Source organism: Triplophysa rosa, unplaced genomic scaffold (genome assembly GCF_024868665.1).
Source record: "Triplophysa rosa unplaced genomic scaffold, Trosa_1v2 scaffold376, whole genome shotgun sequence".
In the NCBI taxonomy this organism is placed as follows: Eukaryota; Metazoa; Chordata; class Actinopteri; order Cypriniformes; family Nemacheilidae; genus Triplophysa; species Triplophysa rosa.
The window spans coordinates 77,183-89,710 of NW_026634380.1; the positions used below are offsets into that span (position 1 = coordinate 77,183).

Consider the following 12,528-nt stretch of genomic DNA (forward strand, 5'->3'; position numbering starts at 1 on the left):
TGAAGCACCAACAACTACAACTACTGCACCAACAACTACAACTGAAGCACCAACAACTACAACTACTGCACCAACAACTACAACTGAAGCACCAACAACTACAACTACTGCACCAACAACTACAACTGAAGCACCAACAACTACAACTACTGCACCAACAACTACAACTGAAGCACCAACAACTACAACTACTGCACCAACAACTACAACTGAAGCACCAACAACTACAACTACTGCACCAACAACTACAACTGAAGCACCAACAACTACAACTACTGCACCAACAACTACAACTGAAGCACCAACAACTACAACTACTGCACCAACAACTACAACTGAAGCACCAACAACTACAACTACTGCACCAACAACTACAACTGAAGCACCAACAACTACAACTACTGCACCAACAACTACAACTGAAGCACCAACAACTACAACTACTGCACCAACAACTACAACTGAAGCACCAACAACTACAACTACTGCACCAACAACTACAACTGAAGCACCAACAACTACAACTACTGCACCAACAACTACAACTGAAGCACCAACAACTACAACTACTGCACCAACAACTACAACTAAAGCACCAACAACAACAACAACTACTGCACCAACAACTACTACCGAAGCACCAACAACTACAACTACTGCACCCTCAACTACAACTGACACACCACCAACAACAACTGAAGCACCAACAACTACAACTACTGCACCAACAACTACAACTGAAGCACCAACAACTACAACTACTGCACCAACAACTACAACTGAAGCACCAACAACTACAACTACTGCACCAACAACTACAACTGAAGCACCAACAACTACAACTACTGCACCAACAACTACAACTGAAGCACCAACAACTACAACTACTGCACCAACAACTACAACTGAAGCACCAACAACTACAACTACTGCACCAACAACTACAACTGAAGCACCAACAACTACAACTACTGCACCAACAACTACAACTGAAGCACCAACAACTACAACTACTGCACCAACAACTACAACTGAAGCACCAACAACTACAACTACTGCACCAACAACTACAACTACTGCACCAACCACTACAACTGAAGCACCAACAACTACAACTACTGCACCAACAACTACAACTGAAGCACCAACAACTACAACTACTGCACCAACAACTACAACTAATGCACCCACCACTACAACTACTGCACCAACCACTACAACTGAAGCACCAACAACTACAACTACTGCACCAACAACTACAACTGAAGAACCAACAACTACAACTACTTCACCAACCACTACAAATGAAGCATCAACAATTACAACTAATGCACCAACCACTACAACTACTGGACCAACCACTACAACTGAAGCACCAACAACTACAACTACTGTACCCACCACTACAACTACTGCACCAACAACTACAACTACTGCACCCACCACTACAACTACTGCACCAAACACTACAACTGAAGCACCAACAACTACAACTACTGCACCCACCACTACAACTGAAGCACCAACAACTACAACTACTGCACCAACCACTACAACTACTGCACCAACAACTACAACTACTGCACCAACCACTACAACTACTGCACCAACCACTACAACTGAAGCACCAACAACTACAACTACTGCACCAACCACTACAACTACTGCACCAACAACTACAACTACTGCACCAACCACTACAACTACTGCACCAACCACTACAACTGAAGCACCAACAACTACAACTACTGCACCAACCACTACAACTACTGCACCAACAACTACAACTACTGCACCAACCACTACAACTACTGCACCAACCACTACAACTGAAGCACCAACAACTACAACTACTGCACCAACCACTACAACTACTGCACCAACAACTACAACTACTGCACCAACCACTACAACTACTGCACCAACCACTACAACTGAAGCACCAACAACTACAACTACTGCACCAACCACTACAACTACTGCACCAACAACTACAACTACTGCACCAACCACTACAACTACTGCACCAACCACTACAACTGAAGCACCAACAACTACAACTACTGCACCAACCACTACAACTACTGCACCAACAACTACAACTACTGCACCAACCACTACAACTACTGCACCAACCACTACAACTGAAGCACCAACAACTACAACTACTGCACCAACCACTACAACTACTGCACCAACAACTACAACTACTGCACCAACCACTACAACTACTGCACCAACCACTACAACTGAAGCACCAACAACTACAACTACTGCACCAACCACTACAACTACTGCACCAACAACTACAACTACTGCACCAACCACTACAACTACTGCACCAACCACTACAACTGAAGCACCAACAACTACAACTACTGCACCAACCACTACAACTACTGCACCAACAACTACAACTACTGCACCAACCACTACAACTACTGCACCAACCACTACAACTGAAGCACCAACAACTACAACTACTGCACCAACCACTACAACTACTGCACCAACAACTACAACTACTGCACCAACCACTACAACTACTGCACCAACCACTACAACTGAAGCACCAACAACTACAACTACTGCACCAACCACTACAACTACTGCACCAACAACTACAACTACTGCACCCACCACTACAACTACTGCACCAACCACTACAACTGAAGCACCAACAACTACAACTACTGCAGCAACCAATACAACTGAAGCTCAAACAACTACAACTGACTCACCACAACCAACTAGAACAACTACAACAACGACTCAATATTGCGCCAACCATACAACCTACAACTAAACTACAGACACCAACGACTCCACACATACTTAACACCTACTACATCACCGCAATCACAAATGCAACCTCAATGACCTACAACTACACACTTAGCAATACACCCACCAACACCACAACTGCGCACCAACAACTACACTGAAGACACTACAACTCTACCACAACTACAACTGCTCATCAACTAACCACAACTGCTGCACCAACAACTACAACTAGTCCAACAACTACAACACTGCACCAACAACTACAACTGCTATACCAACAATACAACTCTGCACCAACAACTACAACTCGTACCACCACACACAACAACACAACACAACTCTGCACCAACAACATTACAACTCTGCACCAACACAACCACAACTCTGCAACCAACAACTACAACTACTGCACCAACAACTACAGCAGAGCACCAACAACTACAACTACTGCACCCACCACTACAACTACTGCACCAACACTACAACTGAAACACCAACAACTACAACTCTGCACCAACCACTACAACTGAAGCACCAACAACTACAACTACTGCACCAACAACTACAACTACGTACCAACAACTACAACTACGCACCAACAACTACAACTGACGACCAACAACTACAACTACTGCACCAACAACTACAACTGCTGACCAACAACTACAACTGAAGCACCAACAACTACAACTACTTTACACCACCACTACAACTACTGCACCAACACTACAACTAAGCACCAACCACTACAACTACTGCCCAACCACTACAACTGAAGCAAACAACTACAACTACTGCACCAACAACTACAACTGAAGCACCAACAACTACAACTACTGCACCAACAACTACAACTAAGCACCAACTACAACTACTGCACCAACACTACAACTGGCACCAACCACTACAACTACTGCACCAACACTACAACTACTGCACCAACACTACAATACGCACCAACACTACAACTACTGCACCAACAACTACAAGCTGACACCAACACTACAACTACTGCACCAACAACTCAACTGAAGCACACAACTACAACTACCACCAACACTACAACTGAAGCACCAACAACTACAATACTGCACCAACAACTACACTGAAGCACCAACAACTACAACTACAGCACCAACAACTACAACTATGCACCAACACTACAACTGAGCACAACCACTACAACTGAAGCACCATCAACTACATCTATTGCACCACACTACAACTACGCACCAACACTACAACTGAAGCACCCACACGTACAACTCTACTGCACCACAACTAACATCCTTAGACAACACTACTAACGTACCAACAACTACAACACACAACTCACACACACCTACATACGCACACAATACCAAATAAGCACAACACTACTATTGCCAACCACTACAACATGCACAACCAACCACTAAGACACACACTACACAAGAGCACCAACAACTACAGACTGCTATTAACCAAACAACTGAAGCACCATACAACTATTACAACAATACAACACTGACCTACCACCTACACCACTGTACCAACGACACAACTGAAGCACCAACAACTACAACTACTGAAGCCAACAACTACAACTACTGCACCAACAACTACAACTGAAGCACCAACAACTACAACTACTGCACCAACAACTACAACTACACCACTACAATAGCACCAACAACTACAACTGAAGCACCAACAACTACAACTACTGCACCAACCACTACAACTGAAGCACCAACAACTACAAGACTGCACCAACAACTACAGCTGAAGCACCAACAACTACAACTACGCACCAACAACTACAACTATGCACCAACACTACAACTGACACAACCATACAACTGAAGCACCACACACACTACACCACCTACACTACTGCACCAACCACTACAACTGAAGCACCAACAACTACAACTACTGCACCAACAACTACAACTACTGACACCATACAACTACAACTGACGCACCAACAACTACAACTACGCACCAACTACACAGCACCAACAACAATAACAACCTACACACAATGCACACAACACACGACACACTACCTAGCACCACACCACAACTGAGCAAACAACTGCACTACCTACCACCACCAACAACACTCAACAATCACCACAACCACTCATGACCACCAACACACAACTATGCACCAACAACTACAACTGAACACCAACTAACTAGCACACCAACAACTACCCAAATGTGCCACCCAACAACTACAACTAACACTACTGCAAACAATCGCACACTACAACTACAAACCACAATCTCAACACTGACACAACAACCCTGACAACTGAAGCACCATCAACTACACTATGCACCCACACTACAACTACTGACCAACCACTACAACTGAGCACCAACAACTACAACTACTGCACCAACAACTACAACTACTATACCAACCACTACACTACACACTACGCACCACAACTATCAACTACAAGCTACCACACACAACTACTGCACCAACACTACAACTGAAGCACCAACACTACAACTACTGCAGCCCAACCACTACAACTACTGCACCAACAACTACAATGAACACAACTACTACGTACTGCACCAACAACTACAACTAACAATCTACCTACCAAACGTCACCCAACTACACTACACCAACCCTACAACTGAAGCATCAACCACTACAACTGAAGCACCATCAACTACATCAGCACCCAACACAACTACTGCACCAACCACTACAACTGAACACCAACAACTACAACTACTGCACCAACAACTACAACTACTGCTACCAACCACTACAACTACAACACTGAAGCACCAACAACTACAACTACTGCACCCACCACTACACTACTGCACCAACAACTAACATGAGAACACCCACAACTGACAACACTCGTACCCACCACTACAACTGAGCACCCAACTATACACCTGCACACCAACAACACTGCTGACACAAACCCACACTGAGACAACACTACAACACTGACCCACCACTACACACAATCAAACTGGCACCACAACAACCATGCACCACCACTAAACTACTGCACAACCACTACAACTGAAGCACCAACAACTACAACTACTGCACCAACAACTACAACATACATATGTACCAACACACTACAACCTACAACTGACGCACAACAACTACAACTACAGCACCACCACTACAACTACTGCACCAACACTACAACTGAAGCACCAACCAACTACAACTACTGCACCAACCACTACAACTACTGCACCAACAACTACAATTACTGCACCAACCACTACAACTACTGCACCAACAACTACAGCTACTTACCAACCACTACAACTACTGCACCAACAACTCACTCCACCACTACACACGCACCAACAACTCAACTGACCACCAACCACTACAACTGAAGCACCAACAACTACAACTACTGCACCAACCACTACAACTGAAGCACCAACAACTACAACTACTGCACCAACAACTACAACTGAACACCAACAACTACAACTACAGCACCAACAACTACAACTATTGCACCAACACTACAACTGAGCATCAACACACTACAACAAGCACCACAACTACACTAGCACCACATACACTACTGCACCAACCACTACAACTGAAGCACCAACAACTACAACTACTGCACCAACAACTACAACTACTGATACCAACACACTACAACTACAACTGCACTGAAGCACCAACAACTACAACTACAGCACCAACACCACTACAACTACTGCACCAACTCACTACATACTGAAGCACCAACCACTACAACTACTGCACCAACCACTACAACTACTGCACCAACCACTACAATTACTGCACCAACCACTACAACTACTGCACCAACAACTACAGCTACTGTACACCAACCACTACAACTACTGCACCAACAACTAGCATCACTCACCTACAACTATGCACCAACAACTACAACCATACTGCACCAACAACAACACTACGCACCAACAACTACAACTGACGAACACCAACAAGCACACAACTACTTGCACCAACCACTACAACTGAAGCATCAACCACTACAACTGAAGCACCATCAACTACATCTATTGCACCCACCACTACAACTACTGCACCAACAACTACAACTGAAGCACCAACAACTACAACTACTGCACCAACAACTACAACTGAAGCACCAACAACTACAACTACTGCACCAACCACTACAACTGTTGCACCAACAACTACTTCATCAACTTTTGCAAACAAATCTCAAAGCACAACTACTCAACTACATACAACCACAATTTCAACAAATGCTGCACCATCAACCACTACAACTAATCTATTAACAACTACTCCACCAAAACCCTCACCAAGAACTGTTCCATCGACTACTCCACCCCCAACCAATACAATTACAAGTACTACAAAATTACTAACAACAACTGCTCATGCAATTCTGAAGGTCAGGTTTTTTGGTAACCTGAGTACTACTCAACTGGAACATATTAACAGGGTAAACCAATATTTTTACTTCATTATTTTGTTTATTTTAAAAAAAATTCCGCAGATAGTAAACATTTAATATGACAGTATCAAGTTCAAGCTATCAATCTATTGCAGATGGAATGCAAAATACACATGGATGTTACTGTTCAGCTGAAATAATGTTTTTTCATGGTTAAAATGTGATTTTATTGTGCTATATTTAGATGACTTTAGAAAGTAAAAGTTTCCTGGTTGGTTTAAATCCTTGGTTTAAGTCAACTACATTAGTTTTACAAATGCACATGGCACTAGGATCAAGTAGTCATTTAAGGTTCAATTATTTCCTTCACGTGACCGACCACTATGCTGTATATGGGTTGTTGACAGATTAATATGCAAATTTGTCCATTGTGTGATGGCAAATATAAAGTGAAGATAAATCTCTCTTATGCTATTTATATGATAAATATAAATATTAATAATATAAAACAATTTAATATTAACAGTTTGTTTTCTAAATTTTGCTCTCACAACATAGGACACATACGATTTGTCAACTATCCACATACACTTCAGTGCTTCCCACACATAGACTTATTTAGGCGCAATGCCCAGGTACTGTATTCCATGTGTTGCATGTTTATTCTGACACATTCAGCTACACATACTTACACAAATAATGTTTTTATATTACCTTTAATTGTATTGTACTGATCATAATGCAAAAACATAGTGTGATGTCCACTTTATCAGTAATAAAGACAGCAAAATCCTGTGGTGTGCCGCAGGTTCAGCACACTACAGAAGGCACAAAGTGTCTACTACAGTTTAACCCAAACATGAGACGTTACATGTACATTTTAGCAATAGGCTATATGGAGACAATGGAGTAACCTTTTTATTTCAGGGGTGAATTCACAAATATTAAATGCAACCAAATAATGTTTAAAAGCAAATAAACACTTGTCTTGCAGCTTGTCGAGATCATTAAAAAACGTTTTAATGGGGATATCAAGATTACTGTAAAGAGACCTGTTTAATGGACATCTCGTGTAGCTGTTTCAATTTATGCAAGTACAACTCCTATCCTTCAGAACTGTTTGTCATGCTTGTTTTATTTCCATACGCTACTGTTCAAAATTACATAAATTGTAAATAAATACAAAACACATTTTGGTAACTGATTATATTTCAGGCCAGTATTCTGATTATAACTTTATTACACTATTATCATATCAAAATCAATAATATTATAATGTACTAGTTGTTCCTCATCATTCATCCATTTTTCTCTTGTACTGCAGGGTCGCAGATAGGCTGGAGCCAATTTCAGCATCTTAACCCGCAGGTGGGATACACTTTGGATGTATGGCCAGTCCATTGCACAGCACTTAGTTCTAATTGTTTGTAGTAATAATCTTAACAAAATTAATCTTTAGAAATGCTAAAAACCTATATAATCTAACTTTACAGAAACCTTAGATGTGTGCTACAATACCTTTAACAAGACTATTGCGAATTCCAATAATCTAAGTACATAGTACATAATCTAAGTACATAGTGTTGAGATGCAACATTGATTCCTATTGTTTTAAACAAATAACCAATGTAAATTCTGTAATGTAAGATGTGCCAAGATCCCTGCCTCTGTCTCCCCTCTCTCTCATTTTGTAATTAGTTCTGTGTCATTCTATTGTTGTCTGGTTCACCTTGCTGTTCTGTTCCCCTTGTTTGTTGACATGGACATTCATTTACTGTAGGCCACACACATCTCCCTATTTGTTGCCATAGTTATTCATTAGGTCATTGGTTTCCACTCTGCTTTTATGGAGCCACGGGTTGCATTTTTGGGCTACTTTCATAATGTACTGTGGCCGCCAAAATGTTTATTGATATTCTAAGGATAAATGAATACCTGGCAACTCAAGGACCGGGTACATTATCAAAAGTTTGGAGGGGGTCTGCCAGGTACAGTACAGTGATGGTCTTGCGAAGATAAATACGTTTCTCTTGCATTTCCATAAATAAATATTTTTCTATGAAGAAAATCACAGGATCTTTTTTATAGGTTTAGGGGTATGACCAAAAATGTTTCAGCACAGACTAAAAAAACTGGGAAACCATTCAAATAAATAAATGTGGCAATAGAAAATGGTTTTTGTTTTGCAGCTGTTAACTTTGCACACAGGGAAAAAATGGTCTACCTTTCATTTCTTTTGGGCAGGTTTTGAGGGATCATTGGGCTGGAAATATGTCCTAGTTTATTTGTCTGTTATTGATGAGCATGTCTGTTAGTGCCCTCGATTATCTGGCTCTCTGTTTTGTTCTTTTTGGATTTATTTTGCTATACTTGTGACCCTTTGACCCTGTGGATTATTATAATAAATCTGACTGTGCGTGGATCAAAGCTCCCGGACCTCATCAAACTTAATTTGTTCCAAAGATGAACAAAGGTCTTGAGTTTATGGACTGACTTAGGGTGAATAATTCATGACAGAATTTTAATTATTTGGTGAACTAACACTTTTAAGCTAATAGATTTACTGTTAGCACAGTATACATTAGATCTAAATATTATGATTAGAGAGCTGACATCACACACACACACACACACACACACACACGCACACACATCATCATCAGAACTGTGCTTCCGTGCTGAGTGCTGTTTATTTTTATTCAACGGGTGATTGAAGCATGTTGTTTATTTTATCTTACAGACACCCAAATAGTCAAGGAACTATTACTATAAAAATGTACAGTTAATCGATGCAGAGCAATTACTGTAATACATTTACTGTAAGTTACTGTATATTTTAAACGCTTTATTACTTAAGGTCTTTGAAGACCTCTGAAGACATAGTTACTGTTTGTATATTATATTGCATTTCTCTCAATAGATCCTCCTTAATATTACACACATCACCTTTAAGAGTAATTGAATAAAATTGTATTGAAAGTTTTTCTCAACACTTTCATCAGCTTTGAAGGAAAAGTTTAGTTTGAGGAAAGGGGTGCAGACACTTTGGACGCAGGGACAGCTCCAGACTGACTGACTCTTTTTGCATTTTTTGGCTGTTAGTTTTATCCATATTCAGTAAAATATAGAGATATCATACATTCTATAGCGATTTATTTTTCATTTATCTCCCAGCCCTCACCCAGATTTAGTGCCCGTACCTCCTTGGTTTTGACCAACCAACCCAATATCTTGCATGTGTTTTAGAATACAAGTAACAGTGTCATAATTATTGAACATAAATACCCAAGACACACTGTTTGTGACTAAGCAAATATTTACGAAAAATCTAAGAAAAAAAATCAATTTGACCTGAAAATTTTTCTTGCAAATTTTTGATGTGCAGCATTCGCAATGGAATCTGGATTGATCGGGTGATCTTGGGATCGGTACGCCGTCGTGACGGCATCCACAATCTAGTGTGCCAATCTCTGTTTGGAGACAGCCCTCCCCTTCTGCTGACCTCCAAAACAGACAAAGAGCTGATCAGAGCTCCTGAAGCTCTGCGTGCAGTCTAAGTAGAGGGTGGAGTCGCCACTCTCTCCGAGGCGTCAACTGATGAGAGAGTGCGTCAGCTGTCTGGTTCAGGTCACCTGGGATATGTGTGGCTTGCAGGGAGCGGATCACCTGCTGACGCCAGAAGAGGAGGCGTCGGGCGAGTCGTGTTAACTGCCGTGAGCGAATGCCACCCTGGTGGTTGATATACGCTACAGCAGTTGTGCTGCCCGTCCGGACCAGCACGTGCTTGTCCTGCACGAGAGGTTGTAGCCCCTGCAGAGCAAGTAGCACAGCCAACAACTGTAGGCAATTGATATGCCAGCGCAGACGGGGGCCCCGAAACTGCATGCCCGTTGCACACTGCACCCCAACCCTGCAGGGAGGCATCTGTCGTCACCACGACGCGCCTCATAACCTGCCTGAGAGGGACCCCTGTCTGTAGAAAGGTCATTGAAGACCAAGGGGTTAGGGTGCGTCGGCAGAGAGGCGTAATGACCATACGCCTGCTGCCGGTGTGCCACGCTCTCAAGGGAACTCGACTCTGTAGCCAGTGTTGGAGTGGTCTCATGTGCATCAACACGAGGGGTATCCGTCGAGGATGCCATGTGTCCCAGGAGCCTCTGAAATTGTTTCAGGGGGACCACTGACTGCTTGAATTGTTCCAATCAGTTCAACACTGACTGAGCGCGCTCTGTAGTCAGTCGCGCTGTCATGGAGACAGAGTTGAGTTCCATACCACGAAAGAGGATTCTCTGCACAAGGGAGAGCTTGCTCTTTTCTCTGTTGACCTGTAGTCCCAATCGATCTAGGTGCCGAAGCACTGGGGAGCAGACGCTGCACGGGATCTCGAAGGCCTGTAGGCGGCCGAGTCACGGCGGGGTAGGATATGGCTGATCGCCTCCGTCTGCTTCTTTACTGTCAAGAATTGTTGTGAAAAATCCTCCACAGTGTCGCCGAACAGCCCACCTTGCGTGATGGGTGAGTCGAGAAAGCAAACTTTCTCGCCGTCCCTCATCTGCGCCAGGTTGAGCCAGAGATGCCTCTCCTGGACCACGAGTGTGGCCATCGCCCGACACAGGGCCCGCGCGGTCACCTTGGTCGCCCTTAGGGCGAGGTCGGAAGCGGTGCGTAGTTCCTGCATCAACCCTTGGTCTGTCTTACCCTCGTGGAGCTCTTTCAACGCCTTGGCTTGGTGGACCTGCAGGATGTCCATGGCGTGGAGAGAGGAGGCAGCTTGGCCCGCAGCAGTGTAGGCCTTCAACACCAGAGATGCCGAGGTCCTACACGCCTTGGACGGGAGTCTAGGTCGACCTCTCCAGGTGTCCGCCGTCTGCGGGCACAGGTGCACCGCGACTGCACGTTCCACCTGGGGCACGTCAACATAGCCTCTAGCTGCCCCACCATCGAGGGAATAAAGGGCGACGGAACTGGTTTGTTGTGAACAAGCCGAAAAAGGGGCGTTCCAGGTCTTACTCATTTCCTCATGCACTTCTGGGAAGAATGGAACCGGGGTTGGGCGCGGCTTGGAGTCGCGCTCAGAACCCAGGTACCACGTGTCCCGCCACGAGCGTTGGGGAAGAGGTGGTGCGGTGCACTGCAGCCCAATGCTCATGGCGGCCCGGGAAAGCATGGTTGACATCTTGATATCTGCTTCTTCCTGAGATCGACCCCCCATGGGAGGGAGCTGCAAGGAATCGTCGGGATCGGATGCCAGAAAAATCGCCCTCCGATGCTGCGATCGACATCTCATCATCATCACGCACCGTTTCCGAATGCGTGA

General features: G+C 43.5%; 1 protein-coding gene across 1 annotated transcript; it reads left to right on the plus strand.

Annotated features, from left to right (window-relative positions):
* Positions 1-609: 609 nt before the first annotated feature.
* LOC130550633 (mucin-5AC-like) lies at positions 610-2,806 on the plus strand (the record flags this gene model as incomplete). The annotated part of the gene is made up of 2 exons (XM_057328147.1): positions 610-658; positions 1,374-2,806. Coding segments are annotated over 2 exons (1,482 nt in total), but the record flags the coding sequence as incomplete, so codon positions are not given.
* Between the last annotated feature and the right edge of the window lie 9,722 nt (positions 2,807-12,528).